Source organism: Polypterus senegalus, chromosome 11 (genome assembly GCF_016835505.1).
Source record: "Polypterus senegalus isolate Bchr_013 chromosome 11, ASM1683550v1, whole genome shotgun sequence".
NCBI classification, from domain to species: Eukaryota; Metazoa; Chordata; class Cladistia; order Polypteriformes; family Polypteridae; genus Polypterus; species Polypterus senegalus.
This window is the reverse complement of record NC_053164.1, coordinates 146,308,649-146,335,265: the sequence shown is the minus strand read 5'-3', so window position 1 is coordinate 146,335,265 and position 26,617 is coordinate 146,308,649. Positions and strand designations below refer to the sequence as shown.

At 36.1% G+C, this 26,617-nt stretch overlaps 1 protein-coding gene across 3 annotated transcripts in view; it reads right to left on the bottom strand.

The window, feature by feature from the left end:
- The window catches only part of pde3a (phosphodiesterase 3A, cGMP-inhibited), a 331,968-nt gene that overhangs the window by 11,275 nt on the left and 294,076 nt on the right, over nucleotides 1-26,617 (bottom strand). For all 3 annotated transcript variants that reach the window (XM_039769763.1, XM_039769764.1, XM_039769765.1), the window contains 7 exons: nucleotides 21,610-21,791; nucleotides 19,585-19,722; nucleotides 17,246-17,357; nucleotides 8,909-9,022; nucleotides 7,132-7,331; nucleotides 4,736-4,939; nucleotides 2,921-3,082 (listed from right to left, as the gene is read on the bottom strand). In XM_039769763.1, the coding sequence (XP_039625697.1) occupies nucleotides 2,921-3,082; nucleotides 4,736-4,939; nucleotides 7,132-7,331; nucleotides 8,909-9,022; nucleotides 17,246-17,357; nucleotides 19,585-19,722; nucleotides 21,610-21,791 (1,112 nt within the window). The remainder of the gene's footprint in view (nucleotides 1-2,920; nucleotides 3,083-4,735; nucleotides 4,940-7,131; nucleotides 7,332-8,908; nucleotides 9,023-17,245; nucleotides 17,358-19,584; nucleotides 19,723-21,609; nucleotides 21,792-26,617) is intronic.

Below are 26,617 nucleotides of genomic sequence, written 5' to 3'. Positions count from 1 at the left end.
GGTTATGTTGTAGATTTAATGTACCTCACCTTCTGGCCCTTAATAGACTTTAATAAAATTGACCTTTCAAACCCAAATTAAGACATTTCTCACTTCTGGTAGAGTTTACTAATACAATGATGAATGTTATTCATGCATTCTTAATTTAACCATTTAGCATGCTTTCACTATCTGTTATATAATTAAAACTTACTTTACCCATTTGTTCATGTACTAGCACTGCAGTGGATGACTGGAGCAGCAAGCGCTGCCAGAGACATTATTATTAGTTTTCAATGTGAGAACTGCAGGGCAGCAACACAATGTATGTGAAATGTGTTTATAATTACAAACAGTAAAATAGTAACAAAGTTATGAGGTTGTGAACAAAGAGATTTCAATAGAAGCATTCATAACTCTTAAGTGATACAATATGTATTAAAATTGTGGTGACCTCAAGTGCTTTTTAATGAGTAACAAGGAAATTTGAGGCATAGTTTTCCTCATTTACTGTATACTATGAATACCATTAGACATAAATTACGTTTTTTTTTTTTTTTATATGTAGTGCCTTTCATTGTGGTGACAATTACAAATGGCTTTATATAAATTCTGCCATCAAGAATGTAAATGCTGACTGATTTCAGAGTGGCATATTTAGTAGAATTAATATTAATATTTTCATTAATAAAACATATTAATAATGTTCTCTTAATAGAATTCTAAAGCATAAGTTTAAAGAGTCCAACTTTTTTTTTGTGGTCTATTGGTTAAGAAGCTGTGGTTGTAACTGGCCCACTGTCTAGCCTAGCATGAATCACTTAATAGTAGTTCAAATGGATAAAAGACTAACCTAAACCAATGGGAAATTAGCATGTTACAGTACATCAGAGCTCACTTGCGAGAGGAACAGATATATTGTACTGTTAAGCATGTTTAGATATGTTGCATCATTATATTGTATTGCAAAATAATATTGTAAATATGCTGCATAAATAACCATGTATGTTTATGTACAAAGAGCCAAACGTTTATAGAACAGTTAGCACTAAATATAAAACCAGGTCATCTGACTTGCAGAAATTCTCAGATAATTCTGCACTTATGGGGTGCTTTGATAAAGGCGATGAGACAGAGTATAGAAGTCAGGTGGAGAAATTTATCTTCTGGTTGAAAGGAATTGTCTGCATGTTAACAACAGCAAATTGTAGGAACTAATTCTAGACGTTTGCTGCATCAAAGAGTCGTGTCCGTTCGCTATTCAAGGAGTGGGTGTGGAGGTGGTCCACTCTTACAAGTACTTGGGGGAATCACATCAATGACAAGTTGGACTGGTCCTATAACACAGAGAAACTATATAAGTAAAGGAAAAGTAGCTTTTTTGCTTAGGACACTGTGTTCCTTTAAAGTAGAAAGTAACACCCTTCACATCTTCTACAACTCTGTGATGGCCAGTGCCATTTTCTATGTTGTAATGTGATGGACTGGTAACATCACTTCACAAGAGGCCCATTAAATCAACAAACTAATTAAACAGGCAGATTTAGTTATGGGATGCACTCTGGACCCCCTGGAGGTAGCAGTGACGGACAGAATTAAAACAAAACATAGTACCATTATGAGCAATGCTGCACATCATCTCTCTGACACACTAACACTGAAGAAATCAGAATGTTTTTTTTCTATCTTTTTAAAATGTTCTTTGAATGTTTTTTTCTATCTTTTTAAAATGTTCTTTCTTTTCAGTAATTCTAACCATACTGTACATTAGGTCATAGTGTATATACTATGTACAGTAAGTATTTATTTAATCATCTTCTGTAAAAAGACACTTTTCACCTTGTGGACAAATAAAGATCTGTCTGCCTGTCTGTCTGTCTGTCTATCTATCATGTGTACAAGTGACAATGGTAAGTGTTTTGAGAAATTAATGTTTGGAGAAGCAAGGACACTGTGTTGAAAATAAAAGGTGGAAGTTTTCTATAAAATTTTCTTTACTTGGTTTGTTTGTTATTTAACCCTAGTAATAGTTGTAGTTGTGAGAGGGACTTCAACATATAAAAAAGAATTACTACTTTCAGTTAAGTCTTACATCTGATGAAGTGATTTTAATTTTGTGTGTTATACTGACTGATGTGTTTGAATATGGTAATTAGAAGAAATGACTCATATTCAAATTAATTTGTACCTTGTGTTTGAGTGCCCACTAGCACCACAGAACCACACAAGCACAGATGTCAAAGGCAGAGACGGGGGAAACACTTTGCCACTTGATGCTGAAGTCCGAACAGGCATGGGTTGTACACTGAAACATTAACTGCAAGATGAACGGCTAAAGTTGCAGTCTAAGACATATATCGAGTCTATTAATCATTGGATTATTAACACTCACTGTGTGTCGTAGATATTTTGGGTTATTAGCGGGTGAACATAGTATTCTTTATGCCCACAAATCCAGTGTTTAGCCAAATCCAAATACCTACAGTACTGATTCTTTTTAAGTAGTATACTAATTTGATTAGGTGGTCACTGGTATTATAAAAGGATGATCTTAAGATTCTTACAGCTTTCTGTAAAAAGAAGTTCATTCTGTAAAAGAATGTTGCATAGAGAGGGGGAGAGACAGAGAGAAGGAGATGTATGGAAAAGAATACATGAATGCTGAGTATGTGACACACATTACCAAATCATTGGTACAACTTCTACATACTCCATCTTTTAATCTCTATAACATTTGTACTTATAGCAACAAATTAGACTAGATTATATAGTAATTGGATATAACCAGAAACAAAGCTCAGTGCTAATACATGACTGGGAGCAAACTAGGCATTCCCTAGTATACAAAATATTTGCAGATATTTTTTTTAACACAATTGTGCATGTTTCATTAAATGGAACTACATTTGTTCTAGAAAAACAAAATTGGTTTTTCACTGACCTGTTCATAAAATTCATTGACAATGCCTTCTGTCCACTGCAGATGGAGCTCTTTGCACTTTGCTGGCCCATTAATGTCTGCCAATTTAATACACATTTGACAGACAAGCAGGCGGTCATTTTCATTTGACCAGTCTACACCTGCTCCAACATCATCATTTACCTGTTGAAATATAAATTTATCCATGAAAAACAGGAACATAAACATATCCATCCATCCAGTTGGCTTGGTCCAATAATACTTTTAACTTGCATCACTCATTCTTTCTTGGTAGATTTAGCAGACAGCACTTCCATCTTAGATTCAAGCTGAGACTTCCTCTATGAATTGTGGGGTACAATTTTTCAACCTTATTCTCAGATTATTTTCTAACTTCAAGTGCGAGAGTTGAGTGTGTATTTTTGTGAGAGCTTTGACATGATTAAGTAATATTCTTCCTGATGTTGGGTTGGACTATATATTTCTCTTTCCTGATGTTTATCACCATCACAATATTTTGAAAAGACAACTTAATTTGAATACCTCAGACTTGTACTGGGAGTACTTATTGTTCAAATGTTTTTTTATATTATTAAAAAAACATTATGAAAGTAGGAGTAGTACTTTTAACATTTTCTAACCTCATTTAATGTTGTTTATGTTGTTTATTAATGAACCTGTTTCTGTGATAAAATGTGGCTAATTTAATGCAAGATCAATGACAGACGTTCCTCTGACTAATGGCTTTAAGACTGGAGTCTTAGGGATAAGCCTTTTTTTGACCAACCCTAAATGTTCCTCTTATTTTTATAGATATGGCTGACTTCCTTTGTATTTTTAGTACCTTGCTTACCCTTAAAAAATATTTGGTCAAAATAAAAGCATCATTAAGATAATGCAATAATAGTTAAAATTTGTTTCATTGTTGCAATATGGTTCATCAGAGCATGAAAACTCGCTGTAGTACCATATCGGTTAAAGGAAAAAAATCGATATTTGTAGTTCTTTGAAGATTATTTTTCTTGGAATAATAAATCTACAGCACTGATACTATTAGTCAGTCAGCTTCATTTGGCTTCTGGTTTTCTTCACTGAAACGTATGTTTAGGATTTGATCAACACCTATAATTCATCTAATGTTTAAAATAACCTACAGGTTTTGAACATTTAATTGTATAAACTCTTACCAGATTCTCTCCTAGTCACCATCTCCAGTTCTATTTATAAAACACTACATAGAATATAATTTTTTTTAACATAGTGGTATGTTCTCACTGAAATCTGTTTAAATGCTTTCATTCCTGATGGAAAACATTTGTGGAAGTTTGGGGAAGTCAAAAACAGGAAGCACTTCTTCACTCAAAAGGTGATCATATATTTGAAGTTTCAAAAAATATGTTTGAATACGATATTGAGTCAAATTATCCATCCATACAAGCTGGGTGGACAAAATGATATCCTTTTCCTGTAGTCTGTACAAGGTTGTGTTTTAATGTCCTTTTACTATGACCACCGTATACATACTGAGTGACCTACTTGGAAGTCTTTGAAAAATAAGTATTAAGAGAGAACAAAACACATTCCTGATCAGTTATTTAAGTCATCATCTCATAAACACTGATTAATAAAATGTTAAAACATTTCCACAATACCATTTCTTTGGCAGCTCTTAACAGTTATTATATTCAGTTAATCTGCTTGCATTCCAGTAAGGCTTTCTTCCCAGTCTGGTACAGTATGTGCAAATGCCAGGCTTTCATGTGATTAGAATTATTATCAGCACATAAACATAATAGCAGCTAGTCAAGTAAACAGGGTTCAGTCAAGTAGAGTTACCTTTGCATTAAACTCAGCCAGGAAATCAAAGTGCTTCTTGAGGTCAGTTGCTAGAATGGCTTCTATAACAAGGAAACGAAAACGCTTAAATTCCACATGATCCAAGTTCACCAGGAAGTTGTATTCAGGCCGGGACATGAAGAGGTTCCAGGCTGATGCAGCATGATGGTTTTCCAGCACAGATCGATCATTATACAATACTGCCTGCCACGAGAAAAAAAAGCCACATGTTGGCAAGACCGCTCAGCATGACCCATGCTTTAATGCCTTATTTTTATTTAATGATTCTGTTTGTTTTTATTTTATTATGTCTATAGCAAAAGGCCATGCTCAGAATCAGAAATATAAGTCACCTGGTTCATGCATCCTCTCTATCACAAAAATTCAATTTTATGTTACCTTGTAGATTTATATTACTGATATTAATTTTACATTTTCATGGATACATTATGCTGCATCCAAACAGAGGTCTTTGAATTCTTACTGTACATGGAATGCATGATTAACAATACAAGGCAAATAAAAATGGTCCTAGTCCTAGATTTTGAATATATGCCATACCACTCTTAATTCTACTACTTTTGTAAACTAAATACTACGTAGATCATAATATTTTGTCAGTTTCATGAGCATTAATCCCTTTTATATTGTGTTTCGCTAAATTAATGTCAATAATAAAAGAAGTATTATAAGAAACATTACCTTTTATTTGCTGAAACAATCAGCCGAAATGTTATTTCTAAGTAAGAATATTTATTTCAATGTGATAAACAGTTTGTGCCCAGCATAATTAAGAAATGTCACGTTATTTTCTAACCTGCTTAATCCAGATCAGGGTCCTGTGGGGTGTGGGGAAAGGGAGAGGCTGGAGCCTGTCCCAGCTAGCATAGGGTGCAAGGCAGGAAGAAGCCCTGGACAGTGCGCAGTCTATCACAGGGTGAAGACACATGGGCCAGTTTAGCATTGACAATTCATCTAACCTGTATGTCTTTGAACAGTGGGAGAAACCTGGAGCATTCAGAGGAAACCCACACAGACAAAGGGAGAACATGCAAATTCCATGCTGGGAGGAAATGGGATGCAAACCCGATTATGAAATATGTATTCAAAATCTTGTATTATCTCTCTGACTAAATATTTCATACTCTTGATAGTGTCACACATACAGGTATTACACAGACTTTATTTAGAGTACAGCTAAAAGGATTGTGGAACATTTCTTTATGCAGTCTCCACTTTCCACACTAGAGTGGAGAAACAGCACCCAGTAGAAACCGCTCCACTGTTTTTGTCAGCAAGGATGAAAGAAAAGACAAAACACCATAAGCCTTTCCTAACCAAACAGAAGTTGAATGACATGGACTGCTTAATGGCTCCACTACAGGGTACCAAATCTTGCAAATATTGTACTTTGAAAAAACTTTTGTGCAAAAAAAGGAATTAAACAGGGATCATCCAGTTGGAGTCCCAGCTTTTTCTGGTCTATCCTGTTTGGTTATTTATTTACAATAGACTATAGTGTCTTTCCATTTAAGGTTAAGGTATGAATGAAAGGTGCGAACCAAAAAAACATTAAATCTGTAAATCATTTTACCATTTCAGGATGAACTCTTCTTGTCTTTACTGTTACAGTCACTGTTACTTTGCCGCTTTGGTTTTATCACTGCTTTTAGCTTATTTATAATTTGCCATAAGTCTAAAGGGTTAAACCAGCTTGTTCAATATCATTTGTCTTTTATTGACTTTCCAGAAAAAAACTATTGATTCATAATATGTTTCTGGAATAATATAGGACTTTATTGGGAGACTGCCAGGTTCTGAGGCCAATTTACTGTGTTGATTGCCCTTGTTTGTGTCATTTTATCATTAAATTATTTTTCCTTTGTTTTCTGGAAAAGATTATTCCTAGATGGCTACAACATTATGATGTCACTGGATCTTGGCAGCCATTTTTGGAGCACTATAAAAGCTGATTTTGGAGATCATGAAAGCAGGAAGGTGATCAGCATCTTCACAGAGCCCTTAAAGCAAGCTCTTGCACACTGTACTTAATTCTGCAATTTCCTTTTCTTTTTAAGACAAGTGAGAAGGCTTATCGGGGCTTATACTGCATGCTATATTCTGCATTTTATCTTCCTGTTACTGCTACAATACCGACAAACCAGTGACAGATTTAAACCTCAAACAATGAATTTTGTTATTTACATTCTGGTCGAGTCATGACAGCGGTTACACTGGGGTGTAATTGCAGCCAGTCTAGAATAGAATGTGCCTAGACAAAAGCATGAAAGTAATTAATCCACACATAGCTTGACAATTCTGAATGAATTACGTCCCCAAATTGAAATGCACATATTAAACCTCAATATTTTTAAATGAACTTAAATTATACTTACTTGAGGAGCACTGGTAGCTACAAGGAAGGCGTTAGTTCTTCCAGGATGATCATAGTCATGCATGGCAGCAGCCACATATAAGGCCATGAGCTCTAGGGCAGGAATATTGCCTGACAAACAGCCATACCGATCCTCCTGATTCCCATATGTTTTGGATATAACATACCCCATGTGTCCATGAGTGATCCCACTGTCAGAATCTAAACATAAAAAAATTTGTTTAGAAGGTTCTTTTAGCAATAGACATTATTGGTGAAAAAGCAAAAGACAAGGAGACCAAAAACAAGAATCAAAAGTAAAAATAAGAAAATGATGAAAAGAATAAATACCAAAGTAGTGAAAAAAAGAATGGTGTCAATCAATGAAAAAGAGTGGAAACAAAATGAGAATACCAAACATAAAGCACAAATGAATAATGAATTATTATTATTATTATAAATATTAGGACATTAATAAAATTTTGACAAGAACAGGCCAGTCAGCCTAACAATGGTAGCCAGTCCTATTCAACTCACTTCTCCAGTTAAGCTGGACTTTTAAACTTTTGAAGGTCACTAAATCCTTACTCTCTACCACACTAATTGGTAACTTATTCCTATGTCTGTGGTTCTCTGTGTAAACAAAAACTTCATGTTTTCATGAAATTTTCCCTTAATGAGTTTCCACCGGTGTCCTTGTGTATTTGTTAAAAAAATCTTTTTAAATTAATTGTCTGGATCCACTGTACTAATTCACATACACATAGCCAGAACTAAAAATTTAAAGATGCTAACTTGGTACAATTTTAATTCGCCTTCATTCCTCTCAATAATGCTGCAGAGTAATTATCATAGCCTGCATTGAGCAACCGAAAGACTAATTATTATAATAAAATCTAATGATTATCAAAGTTTTAACCATGTTTATGCAGATTAATAAAGTTATACTGATAAACTCACCTACCATTCCTTCATTGAAAAAGTGTGACAATACTCAAAGGTTAAACAAACATTCCTTTACTTCAGAAAGCAAAGTCTCCTACTTATTATCTCTGCAGGAAGGCTACTCATTACAAAGTCATTGATTTGAGCCTTGGAAAAAAGATGGCCTGGAGTAGCGTTATTGGAGATCCTTTAAACTGGTGTCAGATGTGGGCAGTCATTCACAGTGAGTGGTGACTTTAGGGGCAAAAACATTATTTTAACTCACCAAAGCTAAGACTCTTGCTTTTCTACTTCACAGAAGTACTACGAATCACAAGATTCTGGCTCCAGGTCCCATATGTGAGTAACCCAGGCCAAATGCACACATCTTTATTTGTCTCTACATTGTTATCCACAACAATGTCTAAAATAAGTTTGGATTGGCGAACTGTGCTGGACTGAATGGCCTGTTCTTGTCAATGTTGTTCTAAATCAAGTGTACTGTAATATTAAACAAAATTTCTGAAATATGTTCTTCTAAAAAGCTATTTCTGTCTCATATTTCTGTTAAACTTAGTGTAATTAACATAATATCATCATTATTCATTTTATAGAGACAAGGTAAGAACTAACTGATGATGATACTAAAAACAGAAATGAAAACCAATACTAGATTAAGATAAACTGGGAAGAAAGGAGAAAGAACAAAGGAAAAAGCAGTATAGTAGAAAAAAAGGAATGAAGAAGACAAACATATAATAAAAAGAGTGGAAGAGGACAGGGAAATGAATAATGAACCGTTTTGGGTTATACAGAAATTCCTCACATCTCTGTGGTCTTTTTTAATGTAATGAAAGCAGGCCAGCACCCCATACCTGAATCACTGTTTGAACTATGATCGTTTATTGCAGTAGGCAGGCCCGGTATTGGCTGAGTTGTTAAAAACCACACAGCATGGAGTACATCAGTTGCATGGATTCTGTTGTGATCTTCTCATTAGAAGCATAAAAAGAAAAGGAACAGCAGACATTGAAAAGTAAATTTACAAATATGAAGAGGAAAAAGACAACAGCAAAATGAAATGAACAAGTGGATTCACACCCCCTCTAGTGGCTCCATGAGACAGAGCAAACAAAATGTATAGGCCTTAATATTACTTTCAATTGCAGTTGCTCTGTCTTACTGTCACTTTTCATCCTGCATTATTTTAATGTTATGAACCCTTCAGTCCCCAGATTCATTGAAAATTGTCATTTTGTTACCTTAAGTAGGCTTTTAAAATTAGTTGCTCACTAATACTGTATATAAAAGTGACATTTTCTGTAATTGCGTGCATGCCTCCTATCTAACTACTATCAACAATTATACAGTACAGTATGTCAAAGAAACAACATACAAGATTTGAATAAATTTCATGTCTTTTTGTTTTCATGGCATAAAATTGTCTGGTTTTTAAGTCATTACTCGGTTCTCCATTGCTGCCATGGTACTTTCTTCAGTAGTATTCTTTTTCTGGCTGCATAACTGGAACATATTCAGGAGACAGAGCTGGAGGTGGCAGAGTTGAAGATGCTAAGATTTGCCTTGACTGTTATGAGGATGGACAGGACTAGAACTGAATACGTTAGAGGGTCAGCGCAAGTTGGACGATTGGAAGACAAAGTCAGAGAGGCGAGATTACGTTGGTTTGGTCGTGTGTATGTGTGTGTGTGTGAGCACAGATGTTGGGTATATTGGGAAAAGGATGTTAAGGAGAGAGCTGCCAGGTAAGAGGAAAAGAGGAAGGCCTAAGAGAAGGTTTATAGATGTGGTGAGAGAGGACATGCAGGTGATGGGTGTAACAGAACATGATGCAGAGGACAGATAGTTATGGAAAGAAATGATGTGCTGTGGTAACCCTTAATGGAAGCTGCCAGAAGAAGAAGATAACTGGAACATGCTGTATTTTCATTTATTTTCTAACCACACCCCATATTCTTGAAGTACCTTCAACGCCTCCGGTTCAAAAACAGAAGTGCTTTTGGGCAAAAGATCCGCATTACATATTTTAGTTGAAAGAGATCTATAAAGAGTTTACTTAATTTGTTAATAAATGGAAGGAGGAGGGTCTATGTGCTGACAGCATATAGAAGAATTCAGCTACAGACAAGAGATTTTATGATGTTTTATTTTTCATTTTATTTTTTATAACCTCTGTGAGGAATGATTTTCTGCCACAAAAGGTAGGTAATGAGCAAAAGAATACAGTGAACAAAGTCAAGGTCCATGTGCCTTATTTCTAAGCAATTTCCCGTCTGCAAATAGAAAATATATACAGTTCTTATAGAAATTCCAGCCGTGCCTTCAACATTTTGATAATTATGTTACAAATACAGCATTTTTATTTACATTAGAGTTAGCATTAACTATACACTTTACACACTTAAGAGGAAAATATTTTTACTAAGAAACAGTACAGAGTACGATAAAAAAATACCACTGCAAACTACACTTGAATACAGAGCTGGCATGTTAAATAATGTCCACTGATTCAAGGTACATTTTTGCTGCCCATCTACACCCCATATATCTATACTAGGCATGACACAATAAACTTAAATCACATACAATATGTAGGCTTCTCTGAACATCTGACAAAAAAATAAACAATATACTATATTTGGGAAAAAAAGTGACACGTCATTTTCTTGCCTGCTTAATCCAGACCAGGGTTGCATGGGGGCCATGCTATATCCCAGCTAGCATGGGGTGCAAAGCAGGAACAAATCCCAGGCTGGGCACCAGTACATCGCAGGACGGAAAAAAAATAAACATATATACACTTCACCAAACACTAAATAGGCCAATTTAGCATCACCAATTCACTTAACATGCATGTCATTGGACTGTGGGAGGAAACCTAAGCATGTGGAGGAAATCCACACAGACACTAGGAGAAAATGCAAACTCCATGCTGGGTGGTCCCGGAGCGCGAACCCTGCTCTCCTTTCTGTTACCACTGTGCTACTGTGACACCCCCAGGGAAAAAATGTGAATCAATGAAAAAGATTAGCTGTAAAATAAAATAAAAAACTCAATAAAAAAATAAAAGAGCAATAAAACACAAAACAGGTGTTATAAACAAATACAAATGTATAATATGAAACTGAATGTTCAGTGGAACTTCCCTGTATCGCTCCTCCTTCATGTTTCCCTAAATACCTTGGCTGTGTCAAACTCTACCCATCAAGCTAAAGGCATCTGCCTTTCTAATTAAATTTGTGCAGTTAGAACTTATGAGACTTTTAACAGACATTGTGACTGACACCTTAAACAGATTTTAAAAATTAACATAACTTTAGATATACTTTATTGATCCCCAAGGGAAAATTCAAAATCATGATAACATAAAATATGCAGATATTGACACAATGTACAAAATAAGACAATCAAATAAAACATATAGTATAATAAATATTATGCTAAAATAACAATAGTAAATTGAAGTTTGTACAATTTTCCTAAGTCTTCCGGCTGGAGTGAAGTAAGGTACTTCATGAGGAAACACTGAACTGCTTAACAGCCACAAGCAGAAAAGGTACCCAAAGATGCTTCTTATTGCACTATAATGTATTAATTTGTACTACAGTATTAGGTTTTATTTTATCTGGCATATAATGACACTAATAACAGTTTGGTATGAAATCATAGTGCAAGCGACCCCTGGGTTCTGCTGATGTTCATAACCTGATTTTGTATGTACTGTAAATCAGAACCTATACTGAAAATGTAATGGAAATATCTGAAAGCAAGTGTAATGATTTATTACTGATTTTACAGAAAAAACATTTGAAACAAATTAATAAAATTAAAATGTGTCAACATTACTGAACTTTAAAATCGAGAAAACACAAATAATTGAAACTAGTGATGAGCAATACCAGTACTGGAGGGCTACAGTGGCAGCAGGGTTTTTGTTCCAACCAATCATTACTAATAACATATCTTATTTACTTTCATGACTAGTTAGTGTTTTAACTCTACCATGTCAGATCATTCTTATATCGTAGATTTTTTTTTCATATCCAAGGAATATCTTCCAAATCATTTGAAGCCTAAAATGGCTGAGTAATTCTCAGTCCACCTGTTTTTATATAGTGTTCTTCCAATATTTCATTAAACCAGAGAGTTCACAATGAATACATACAGGTTTAAATATAGACAAGTTAGTTGGAGACCTACTGGTTCCTTTGTCATTTGCATGTTAAAAACAGTGAATGCAGCTTTTTAAGACTAAAATCATCAGTTAAGGGTGGCAAATGTTAACAAGTTAGACAACTAAAATAAAACAGAAAAATGTTACTTGAGCAATAAGTGCATCATCAGCAATAAATGACTTCTCAATGAAAATGAATTGAAACATGCAACCACCGTGGCCTCCAGGACCGACATTGCTCAACCCTGTTTCGCACTAAAATGAACAATGGGTATGCATAGAATGTTGGTGTTATGCTAACTTTTTGGTAACACTTAGTTTAGGTACTGCAAAAATGCATCTATTACTCATTTACCTTACGTAACAAGACCTTAACATACACTTCTTTGGGTCTTCATAACATTTACAAAGCATCAGTAAAGTGTTTATTCATCTCCATAGTGTGACCTACTTATAAAACTTCACAAAACCTGTAAATAATTCATATTAATGAGTAATTTTATCAGTATATATATATATATATATATATATATATATATATATATATATATATATATATATACAGTAATCCCTCGCTACTTCGCGGTTCGTTTTTCGCGGATTCACGACTTCGTGGGTTTTTAAATATAGTAGGTGTATTTCCTAGTCTAAGAACAACAAAACAAGTTCGGTGACTAAGTACGTTGTAACATGGGCTGTGATTGGTACATGGGAGGGAGACGACAAATCACAGAGCTTTCTAATCGTGCCCGTGATTGGTGCTTTGACTGATGCCCAGATCCCACAGCACCTCCCCTTGTCTCTCTGTCGCGGCCATTTCGCTTCAAGCTTTCTCACCTAGCGGTTTACTTTACACTGTACTGTGTGTGATGTTTTTGTGGATTCTTTGTGTTGAACTTCGCTTCAATTTTCACCCCCTGCAATGGCTCTCAAACATGCTCCTTCTTCCAAGGCTGGTGCTGAGCCTAAATGCCAACGAAGAATGATGAAGATCGCTGAGAAGGTGAAACTTCTGGATATGTTGAAGGAAGGGAGAACGTTCGCGGCTGTGGCTGCAGACTGGCTAAGGATCTGCAAGAGCGGTCACAGGAATAGGACGACGATAAGGTTCGATCGGTTCAATTTTGCAACAAGGTCGACGACGTCATGACCGCCTACAAGTTGCTCTTCGACCGGAAAAAGAAGCAGCGGCAGCAGCTGCCGATCACAATGTTTTTGCAGCCTTGCAAAAAAGACCCAGTTCCTACTACTACTACGGATACACCTTCGGAAACCGTGGAAGAGTTGCCCCAGGAAATGGCACCGCCGTCTGAAGAGACGTAAAATACAGTCATCATCACCTTCATCGTCATCATTTTTACTGCACAGCATATTCATATATGTCATATATAGGTACGTGTACTTCGTTATACAGTAACTGTAAACTTATCTACCGATTTCATATTGCTTAACAGTTGTCCCTGTTATTAATAGAGTAAAGGGTGGGTTGTAAACAGTACAGGGAGGGTTTAAAAACGTCCAAATACACGTTAAATTATTAAATAAATATGGTGTCCCTACTTCGTGGAAATTCAGTTATTGCAGTCGGCCTTGGAACCTATCTCCTGCGATAAATGAGGGATTACTGTATATATACCGGGGGTGGCGAGGTGCACTGACTTTCTTTCTCAATCCCTTGCAGACCATCCATGGAAAATCCTGCAAGGTTCTGGTGCCTCTGATGGTGTCACTTCTGGCACACCCGATGATGTCACTTCCGGCCTTGGCATATATAGCCGCCATCATTGTTAACCAGCATCAGTTCTATTTTAGACTCTGACTTGTGAACAACTGAGATGTACTGTCTTTGCTGAGGGATCACTGAGTGTCACCTATCACTCTCTGCAACCATACACCCTGAGACGGCATAGCTGGGACATATACTTAGGATGCTAGAAATTATAAGCAGTGGATTCTAATTTTATCAACTGAGATGCTTACTTGTGACTGAACTTATTGCATTGTTCTGCATGGTGTGGTTTACATATGGCAAAAAGTGACTAAGAAAACAAAAAATATCTGAAAATGCTGTCCATAGTGTGCAGTTCTATTCCTCACTGTGAACAATGGCTGCTATGTGTTCATTAGTATCGAAACTAGTTGCCATCTTTTTGTGACAGTCCTACTCCATGCTCCTTCTTCCAGATTTAGAAGCTTCTTGAACCCAAAACCATCGCTAGTCATGACTAGGATGAGCTGGATAAATGAGGACACCACATGAAGCAAGGGGAAGGTGCTAAAGTGTTCAGTGCCTTTATTAAAAACAACAAACAGTGTCCAAATAAATAGTTCAGTGTTTCACAACAATCCATAAATAAATCCACAAAAACATGAAAAAGAGGAGGTTAAAATAATCCAATAAATTCCATTAAAATGAGGTTAAAAGCCGCTGGCAGAAATGATCATTTTTTAAAAAAGCCTGGTGCCTTCTCTTGCTCTGGTGGCTCTTCTGCTTATCCCTCAAAGGCCTCAGAGCAGAGGAGTTGCCTTATCAGTACAGGCAACTGACCTTCTGCATCTCTGGTTGCCTTCCGTCCCATGGCTATGTACAGGCTCCTTCACCGGACAGAGACTTGGGTCCTCATCAGCCAGGGAGCTCACGCTAGGGCTTTCCCCCCCAAGTCTCCTCGATCCCACTGTCTTCCACGGCAAGCCATCCAAACTCCTGGTCACTCCCTCTCCTCAAAACAGCTTAGCGGGTGCGACCCATTCCAACTGCCTCCAAGTGTCATCCATACACATCTTACAGGGGCTGTCTTCTCCCAGCTGTCTGTCTTCTCTGTCTGCTCTCTTTCGCTCTCTCACTCACTCTTGCACTGGCTCTTTTCTCCTCCTGCCTTCTGTCTTTCTTCTAACCTCCATCTCAGTCTTTCTTTTTTCTCCTCCTGCCCCCTTCTTCCGTTAACCTCCATTTACTCTTTTCTCTCTCTCTCTCGCCTCACACTTGCGCTTCCCCCTTTAAAATCAGGACGTGGCACAGGTTTGGAGATTAACAGCTCAAGGGAACAATTAAGACCACTGGCAGGACCGCCTGCATTACGATAGGGAACCGCTACTGCCACACTACCACGCCCCCTCCTTAAAGCCGCGAGTGTGGTAATTATTTATTTAAAATGATCATCTGTGGACCTCACTTTACCGCCCTTTTTTGTAAGTAAAACAATGGAAGTTGTTAGGCCAATATTAAATGGAATTCAGATAAAAAAGATTGTTTATGTTCTTGTTCGTATCTACAGAATTTATATGTTTGGTTGTAACTTATGACTTACTTACCCTCTAGTTCTAAATATGAAAATAGCACCAGATTCTACAGCAGTTTGATAGTGTTTTTTCCATATTTTCTAATCTTTTTCATAATTAATCGTTCTTATTTTATTTTTGCTGATGATCTTCCATTATTTACTACAAGATGGATGCCACATTACCATGTAATGTTAGTGTGGTCAGGTGGTATGACTGATGCAACCACACTTGGACATGTGACATCTTTGGGGCGTGCCCACGTCATCTTGGTAGCCACTTTGGGGACACTATACAAGCTGTTCAGGAAGCCAGTTTGTTTTTCCCCAGGTGAAGCCATCAATTACAGTACATATAGTATTTCAAACCAGATTTTCAGAGTATGCTTTTGTTGTATTACACTCCTGCCTGAGTAGTTTATTTACCACTATTGCTTCTCCAATTTTTGTTTAGAAGGAAATTAAGCAAGCGGGTGACTATGCTGACTTTGTGAGATCCAAGACAGAGGGAAGCTCATCTAAGATTCCAATTAGCTTCCTGTTTCTCAGTCTAGCGATTTGGAGCTGTTACGGTTCTACATCAAGTGCCATTTCTGCATTTCCTTTGTCTCTCTGTCACTGCTAAAACTCAGGTGACTCAGCAGTAGGTTCATAACTATATTTTATTATTTTTACATGCCAACTACATGTGACATGTAGCTCAATTCCTATCATGGACCCACTGTCTGACCCTGAACAAAGTCACCTAATCTGTCACAGTGTTTTAGTTGTACAAGCAGTAACTATTTGTGCTATGTATTAGTGATAGGTAATTCACTTTCAATCAGATAAGTTAAATGAAGCTTTTTTTTCTCCTGAGCTGTAGCAAAACGATATTAGTAGAGAGAAAGGGGACTGAAGAATACAAAGGATACATAATAACAGAAATCTCAATTATTATAACTGCAATTAGAGCTGCCTACCACCATCAATAAGGATATCATACTGTAGTAAGTCAGAGTATAAAAAACCAGTAAACAGTAAACAATTAACATTTAAAAAAGAGCATAAATATCTTTAATATATATGTGTTTTTAAAATAAAACAATTATTGAAATAGCTCAGATACTTTTGTGTAAGGTGAATGCAACACCTTTGCACCAAGAGATATTTCAAAATACTACAAATAAACTAAAGCTATTTTCAAAATATCATCTTGAGGAAAAATATGTTACTGTTATTAATAATCATATATGGTTCTTTAATCTGCATTACTTTGTTTAATATAAATGTAAAGTATTAAGCATAAAAAAAACAGTTGGCAAAAATTGCTGTTAGAAAGTAAAGCTCACAATGCAAATATCACTTTAACCAAAAGAGTAAATGTTTCCGAGGTTGAAAAGTTTTATGAATAAAGCATCCAAAAGAGTCAAACATTTGCATGAATATCAGCTCAAAACATAGTTAGATTATGCACAATAAACATTTTGATGATTGCTATGCTGGTATCATGAAGGTAGTTATTTTACTTGATGATTCACTTTTTATTGCTCAGTACTTAACCGCCAATTTCCTAAAAGTACAATTAACTATTAATGTACATACTGTGGTGTATTTTTGAAAAAAAACTTCAAACTATTTAGCACTCTGAAATAAGGTTAAACAATATTGTCATTTTTGTTTGACTTACTTTTGATAAAAATTCCAACTAAGCATTATTTTACACCTAAACTGAAATCCATTCTAAAAAGGCTACTTACAAGGTATGTCACGGTAGCCGTTCTCCAGTGCATGAAAATAATTCATGAACTCCCTCAGTGGAATGCTAAATGTTTCAAAAAGCCCAGTGTCTTCAAAGAGCCTGTATGACACCTGTAACACACAGAGCCCATTACAACTTACATAAAGATGAGTCAAATAGAAATGGTCATGTCAGGCCCAGAAAAATAATTATGACAATTGAATAATGAAAAATAGAATCTTGCAAATGGTGTATGCATTAAATGAGCAGGATTAATTACTATGAAAATATCTTAGTCTTTCTTTATTTCTTTGTAAAATTATAAATAATAGCACTGTTTATGCTGCTTTTGAAGCATGAAGCGTTGACACTGAATCAAGTCTGACAGAAAATAAAGTGAACTCAGGATTTCAGTCTTTGTATCAGAAGTATGGAATGAAAAATTGTAGAAAGCAATTGTTATAAAATTACATTCTAAATATTATTTTACACTCATATCAGAAGAAGGACAGAAGATTAGAAAAAGTTAGTGGATATATTTAATGACTAAAAGATACCAGTAAAAGAAAAATTATAAGAACAGATTTTTTTTTAATAGTCTACAGAGTAAATGAATTACTATTTCCTTCTCTCTATTTGATGTCCACTCCTATTTTCTATGTAAAAAGATCTTTCTACTACCAAATATTTTGAGAAAGGGCAGAGCCCATGTATAAGAACATTTACCTGTTTCTATTGCATGAACTTTGCTGTTTTGAATTCAAACATTTATATTTCTCATCTAAAACCAAAAAACAATTCCAAGATAATGATTCTGATAGTAGTTGTCATGGCCTAAGATCAAGGGATACGATTCCCAGCCTGGTGTGCTTTCTCAATATCAGGGTTGAAGTTTTTCTCCCACATCTCTTATCGCTTTAATTAATAATTCTAAAATGGCCAGTTTGAATTAATCTGGTGTGTGAAAGAATGTCCTCTGTAACAGATTTTTAAATCATGTCCAGGTATGGCACTGGACATTTGTCTAATAATTCTGTGTTAGGAATAATTTCTTTGTGTTCCTAAAATGGACAGGTTGGATGTGCAGTTCACTGCCAATGAAAAGCAGATGCTAGTTTCAGCAAGATATCTGAAGGATGAAAGATCAACAATCACTCCTCTAATATTTCCTATTACTTTTATTTTTAATTTTTACTTCTGGAATACCAATGTAGCAATCAAAGATAAAATAAATGAGATGTATTCTCTTTCACTCTTGTGAATGCTGCTGACTCTAAGAGAAATATTTTTCCAGACTGGTTTGTCTTACAAATATTATTAAATGTGAAACTCACTGGTAACTACGCGCAATTAGATACCCTTAAAAGTCACTCACAGAAAACATGTTTCATTTACATTTAATTAAAACAGGATTAATGCATTTACAGCTGGAATGTATGAGGTGAAATATGGTGTCATGAGGTGATAATCTAAATACAGATTTATGGAGTCTCATCTACTAAAAGTTTAGACATTTGCATAATTTAATGTAAAAATGTCCACAGAGCAATGATTATCTTCAACCCATACATTATTTTAGGACAAGGTGCACACCTATCTATCTATCTACACCTGCATACGCACACTGACAGATACAGGGCCAGTTAAGAGTTGCTAATTGCCTTTGGGATGTATTACTAATAAGTAGTGCTGGGGATGGATGCTAAGGTCAGCTGTGGTACACATTGTTTATGCGTGGATGTATTGTTTCATTTTACTTTTATAGTATCTAAAAAGCATATCCATTTTAGCCCTTACATTAATTCTACCTTACTTACATAACTGCAGCTAAGGCTTTTTTGCTTGTACTTTAGCATTTTTGCACACTTTCAGGTAATGTATGTTTTGTAAGCTCACCTGTCTTTCCATTTTCTCATCCTTCTTAATCCAACAGTATTGGGGATAAGTGTATGTACCAAACATATACCACTAATATGAAAGATATTAAATAGTATTCATTAGCAGGGAGCAGGCATCAAAAATGAGCTGTTTATTCTCAGAATGCTAGCTGAAGTGATAAGGCAGGGTACATTTATGTGGATAGGTGCTCTATCAGTTGTTCATATTTGGCACCCAGCAAAATATATAGATATATATATATATATATATATATATATATATATATATTGTGGCAGACTTCAGGGTCTTTAGGGCTACAGTACAATGGATTCCTGCAGGGTGTGCTGAGAGCTGGAGTTTGCTACAACCCTGTTGGGTTCTGTGGGTGCCTGCACAGCCCTACTATGTTAGTTTATTAAAAGTAAAAGGTTTTTGTAGTTTGTTTACAAAAAAAAATATCACAGTAAGCAGTCTACCTACCTGACTAAGAATGCATCCTGTCTTCCCACCAGTCTTTTCAACGAGGTCAAAAATGGGGAAGTTCCAGTTGTTCAGCTGACCCATGATTGAATCCAAATCTTCTTTTACAAGAGGCTCAGGTGCAAGAATTGGCTTGTCCTTTATCCAAGACAGAAACATACTCACATCAGTAGACCTCTAATTCTAACCCTCTCCAAATACAAGTGCATGCCACATACTAAAGGGTGTCATGTTTGTATGCATGAGTATGTGCATCTCTTGGCCCCTTTGATATCATTCATAATTTAAGAAACTAAATTCCTATTCACACATTTACTCATCTGTTAATGAAATGTATTGTTTAAGCGATCTGAAAATCTATTACAGTGTTAAAAGATTCAAGAATTATTTAGTTTCAGATTGTATGTAGTTTCATTCTTCTTAAAACTATAATTTTGATAGAAATATAAGCATGTTAATAGCAAAAGCCAAACCAACACCAATTTAATCCTGATTTTCAAGTTTAATAAAAATTACAATTTGAACAGGAAGTGTTGTATGTAATGTTTATTAAGTGTGATAAAAGCAAAGTTGTAAAGTCATACTAAATGGGTGGCCACCCACATGTCTTCCACAGGCTAGTGGCACTAATATAATATAAATCAGAGCATCCCCATTCATTAAATGCAGCATCAAATGATATGAAGTGCAGACCACAGATACTTGTGCAGTTCTTAGTAGACAGAAACTACTAAGTACCTTTATAACTTGGGAGTAGTGGTAGAATGTTGTACAGTGTCAGCCATTATGGATGCAATAAAAATCCAAGCAAAATGAAACCTTTTACTGGCTATCTGAACATTTTACAGTTTGCAAGCTTTTGAGGTAACTTAGGCCCCTAAAGGGCCTGAATTGCCTCGAAAGCTTGTATATTGAAACTTCGGAGTAAAAAGTGTTCCTAAATTTAGTATACAGTAAATCATCCTTTGCAGTTTTGGACAAAAAAAGAAACTGTGCAGCATGGCTTAAGTATTTAATTTTTTTTTCACCTTTCTAAAAGAAAGAAGCTGTAATGAGCCAATGTCACTACTATCTGTAGAGCTGTATGGCCCTGTGCTGAACAGGGACTAGTCCAGGATGATATGTGGCCAGTGAGGATTGAATCCACTATGCACCTATAATAACTGGTGAAAACAAATGTCTGGGCATATAAAGGCATTGATGAGTTTTCTTGATGATAGCCAAGGCATGTTTTGCACACTTTCGGTAACTGCCATGGATGGGACATAGTAACTGACACCCAGCCATGTTCCATGCAGTTGGGGGAAACATAACTCACTTTGTCGAATTCTGCTTCTTCCCAAATCACAATGACCAACTAATACCAAATCTGAGATGTCTATTTATCTGTCCTGCCACATGTAGTCAGTGCAGGGCAATCATGTCATCGTTATAGTGGGAGCTGCTCGACGCATACATTGGCTTTAAGAGTGTAGATATGTATGGCTGACACTCAATTTCTTCTTTCAAGATTTCATTGTTGCATCTCTTTATGGTGGTAATAGTAAATACACACACTGGACATTATCTATTCCATCAATATAATGATTATGGCAAAATACTAGGAAGGTTCTCGTCTGATTCAAAGAAAATTTTAGTGACTCCAATTTAAAGCAATAATCTCACCATTTACTAGATCGGAATTAATCTGTACATCTGTGGTATGAGATAGTATGAATAATTCTAAGCAGAAATCCATTCTATTTAGAAATTATAGAGGACACATTGGAGTATACATTAAATTAGTATCTCTATACAACACTTTCAACACTTCCAAAAATCAGGGGGTTTTAATAGCTTGTGTACACAACATTCTGCAGTATTAATAGATATGAACTGCATCCAGGCAAGTACTGCTAATCAATTTTTCAATTAGTGAATAAATATAGTCTGAAATATTGGATGTTTCTATATGAAAACATTTAATCATTACCACTTTGTCCCCACGTTAAAATAAAATTGATCTCTAATGTTAAACTGTAATACCTCAGGTTGTATTAAAGGATGCAGAATGAGACTGTCTGGTCTGTATGATCTGCAAATTGACTCTTTGCTGGATTCAAATCTTCCTTTACAGTGCTTTGATTTGTCTTCATTAGGTACAATGTCGTCACTGTGGTTAGTTTCATGAGTACTGTCGTAATCAGACGTTGCCTGAGCGGGATCATCTAAAACCAGGAAATAAAGAAGGAACCAAAGAAACATCATGACATCGATATACATTTATTTATATGATGATAACACCCTAATTTAAAAAAAAAAAAAAGAGAAAACAAAAAGCACTGTAATCTTCAACACTCTCCAGGACATGTTTGCTCTAACGATGATTAAATTAGGGCATCACTGCTTGAATAAAATGAGTAATGACATATTTTTAATATTCTTTCCATATAGTTCTTTGTAATCTATACTAATAAAAGGCAAAGCCCTCACTCACTCACTGACTCACTCACTCACTCATCACTAATTCTCCAACTTCCCGTGTGGGTGGAAGGCTGAAATTTGGCAGGCTGATTCCTTACAGCTTCCTTACAAAAGTTGGACAGGTTTTATATCGAAATTCTACGCGTAATGGTCATAACTGGAAGCAGTTTTTCTCCATTTACTGTAATGGAGATGAGCTTCAACGCCGTGGGGGCGGAGTTTCGTGTGACATCATCACGCCTCCCACGTAATCACGCAGTACATAGAAAACCAGGAAGACCTCAAAAAGCGCTCAAGAAAACATGCATTATATAATTGAGAAGGCAGCGAAACAATAAGAAGCGAGTTCTGCTACTTCGGAAACAAAGCACGATGTAAACCTACACTTTAAATTAAGTTCATAGACAGGCTGCCGCTGGCGTTTGTAATTTAGTGCCTGCCCATATAAGGCCATCCGTCAGCGGCAATCCAATAGCAAACTGCCACGGGTAAATATTCACGGGTGAAGGACTGTGCTTATGGAGAGGAAGATGAGATGGTCAGGGTGGTGTTTGACACAAACTCAGCGAAACTGCCAGAGAAAGTTTTAAGTGCCAGGACTAAGGTAACATTAAATAAAGCTATGGACATAGCACGAGATGGCACCAGCACAGCTGGGAACCTTCGATGCAAGTACACCGAGTGGCTCACGTGAACTGATGCAGTGCACAGATAAAAAGCAACAGTTCCAAAGAGCGCTGAACAAAAACCGAATTACACAATTGAAAAGGCAGCAAAAATATGAAGCGCCTGATAAGCATATTCATAAATGCAGCTACTGTGGAAACAAAGCACACGGTGGAAAAAGTCAATGTCCCGCTAAAGGAAGACAGCGTAAAAAAAAAACCCGTGCATGCAGTTTGTCACATCACAGATAAAAAGGAAGACGAGCTGTTTATTGATGCAGTAAGGAACTAATCGATGAATGAAACCTCTTATCTTTACAACGATTGACAAACACGGAATGTAACTTGAACACATCGTACAAATACGAGCCTGATTGAAAGAAATAATGATAATCAAATCCTTGATGACAGCAACATTCAATAACACTCACAAAACAATTACTGTATATTGACAATCATGTTACGCTATTTTTAAAATGTTCCCTTTTCTTTTCATAACTTCTACTTCTCCACTGCGATACACGGGTATATATATAAATGTATATCTATAGCCCGATCTACAATACATACTTTAGCATAGACAAGCGGTGGCGCAATTGTAGAGTCTTAGCGCTCTAACGCCACATTCGAGGTTCGATTCCCGAGAGGGATGTACTGACTATGTACGCGCTACCCGATTCATTTTACCTTCCCATCTCCTTGGTTTGGGACGTATGAAAAATATTAGGTTAACGAGAATCATGTTACGCTATTTTTAAAATTTTCCCTTTCTTAGCACAAGCACAGTTGAGAAGCTTCGATGCATGTACTCCATAACGTTAAAAATAACGCATTTAATCACACTTTCAATTCCAAGCAAACGGGAACTTTTGTCAATGCATGATTTCCTAGTACATCCATTACACTGATGCACACATCACAGCTACAAAAATGTTAGAGTCGGAATAAAGCGCTCCTACGACTGATCATTTCGACTACCCGAAAGAAGCCTTGATAAAAGCATGGTTTTGTGCACACTGAAAAGCAAGCAAAATTAGATGCATTACAGAAAGCGGACTTTGTGGCTCTTACTGGGGATCATTGGACTTCCGTGACCGTTAGTAATTCTAAATACATCTAATTACAAAATGTTCAATGATCACACTGTTTTAGCCTAATGTACAAAATAATTTTGGCTAATGTTACTCAGAGTTTAAAGAGTAAGCTGGTCAAATTACCTTTTATGTTTCTGACTTATTTTTTAAGAAGAAAACTGCACTTTATGGTGAAATTTTGGTTATTATTATTTAAAGACAATACTATTCTGAAAATGTACTTAAAGTACTTAAACTACCACTTTATTTTTAAGTCTGCCCAATTTTAACCAGGGATGATATTTTTGTTTCTGTTTTGAATTCAAATGCAGTTTAAAAGCTTTTTTTTCAGAAATTAAAACAGCTTCAGTTTACAATATTCATGTCCATGTCTATTATTTGATTCTGTCGCCCACTAAAACCGTTTTAAATTAAAAAAAAAACATTTGCGATTTGGGGCAAATTTACGTGCGATTACATACGATTAATCAAGATTAATTCTTACACAGCCTCTAATTAATTGGATTAATTTTTTAATCGAGTCCCACCCTAATATATATATGTAGATATATATATGTAGATTTGTATATATATGTGTATATACAGTATATATGTAGATATGTATATGTTGTATATACAGTATGTATATATGTGTGTGTGTGTATATACAGTATGTGTATATATATGTATGTGTGTATATGTATATATATATATATATATATATATATATATATATATATATATATATGCCAGCAACACTCATGACAATGACAAAACAATTACATTGTCAATCATGTTACGTTATTATTAAAATGTTTCCTTTTCTTTTACTTCTCGCTGCCAATCGCAGCTATTTTGCTATATATATATATATATATATATATATATATATAAATAAATAGATAGATATGACAACAACACTCATATCAATGACAAAACAATTACATTAACAATCATCTTACGTTATTTTTAAAATGTTTGCTTTTCTTTTTCATAACTTCTTTAACACACTACTTCTCCGCTGCGAAGCGCGGGTATTCTGCTAGTCTATACAAATAAAAGGCAAAGCCCTCACTCACTCACTCACTGACTCATCACTAATTCTCCAACTTCCCGTGTAGGTAGAAGGCTGAAATTTGGCAGGCTCATTCCTTACAGCTTACTTACAAAAGTTGGGCAGGTTTCATTTCAAAATTCTACGCCTAATGGTCATAACTGGAAGGTATTTTTCTCCATTAACTGTAATGGAGTTGAGCTGGAATGACGTGGGGGGGGGCGGAGTTTCGTGTAACATCATCACGCCTCCCACGTAATCACGTGAACTGACTGTCAATGCAGTGCGTAGAAAACCAGGAAGACCTCCAGAAAGCGCTTAAGAAAACATGCATTATATAATTGAGAAGGCAGCGAAACAATAAGAAGCGAGCGAGTGACATATACTACCATATTCATGAGTGCTGCTACCTCGGAAAGAAAGCAAGGTGTAAACCTAAACTTTAAATTAAGTTCATAGACAGGCTACTGCTGGCGTTTCACATGCCCACAGGTAATGCGGGATACAAGTTTAATGAGAGGACGAGGATATAAACGAGAGTTTTGATCACTTTGTAACTAAGTTAAAATTGTAGGTGAAGGGGTGTGCTTATGCAAATTCGAGACTGTGTTTGTGGGGATTGACAGTTAAAGGGTGGGGAGTCACGCCATCATCTCCCTCCCATTCATCTGATTTCGCTCTGAGCTGAGCTCCACGGCTAACGCCGTCTTCCGAAGCAACTTCGTCAGACTGCCACCAAATACTCACAGAAAAATCCACAAGTTAATACACACGCTGTCTCTAGAGTTTCTCCACACTGAATCCTCCAGGCACTACTTACAAAAGGTTACATTGACAATCGTGTTACGTTATTTTAAAATCTTTCCTTTTCTTAGCACAAGCACAGCTGAGAAGCTTCGATGCATGTGCTCCATAACGCGTTAAAAATAATGCATTTAATCACACTTTGCATTACAAGCAAAGAGGAGCTTTAGTCAATGCATGATTTCCTGGTACACCGATTACATTGATCAGCGCATCCCGATTCATTTTATTCTCGCATCACCTTAGTTTGAGAAGAAGTATGAAAAAATATGAGGTTAACACAGAAAAACAGATCACCAATTCAAGCTTTATGAATAATCGATTCGCCATCAATAATTGTTTTGGTAAAGCCATCCTCCTTCCATTTTATAATTTTTCCGCCATTAGCCATGATTAAATGAACGGTAAATAAAGTAAGAGCAAAGCGAGGGTGACTTATTTAGGCAGGCATATATATGACAGCAACACTCATGACAATGTCAATCATGTTACGTTATTATTAAAATGTTTCCTTTTCTTTTTCATTACTTCTTTAACACACTATTTCTCTGCTGCGAGGCGCGGGTATTTTGATATATATATATATATCATATAATATATGAATGACCTCCAAAGAGCTGAGACTTTTGATATCATGAACGTGTCTGCAAAAACTGTGGTCTCCTGCCCTGCAAAAGTCAAGCAGCCAGCCGCGTGCATAGCTGTGCCGGCCTTTGAGACGCTGACTGTGCTTCTGCCTTAAGTCAAAGTGAGCACTTTTAATTTTTTTCATCCTCCCCCTGCGCTATAGCCCAGACAAGTGCAAACACAGGACCCCTTTTCTACACCACGGCAAAATAATATTAAGGCGATTCACACTTTCTTTTGCACATATACGATTATGAGGTCCTCACCTCGGATTATGAAGACACGCACACGAGTGGAGGACTGACAGTGCCATAACAACCGATTAATGGCGGGACGTCTCACCAGTC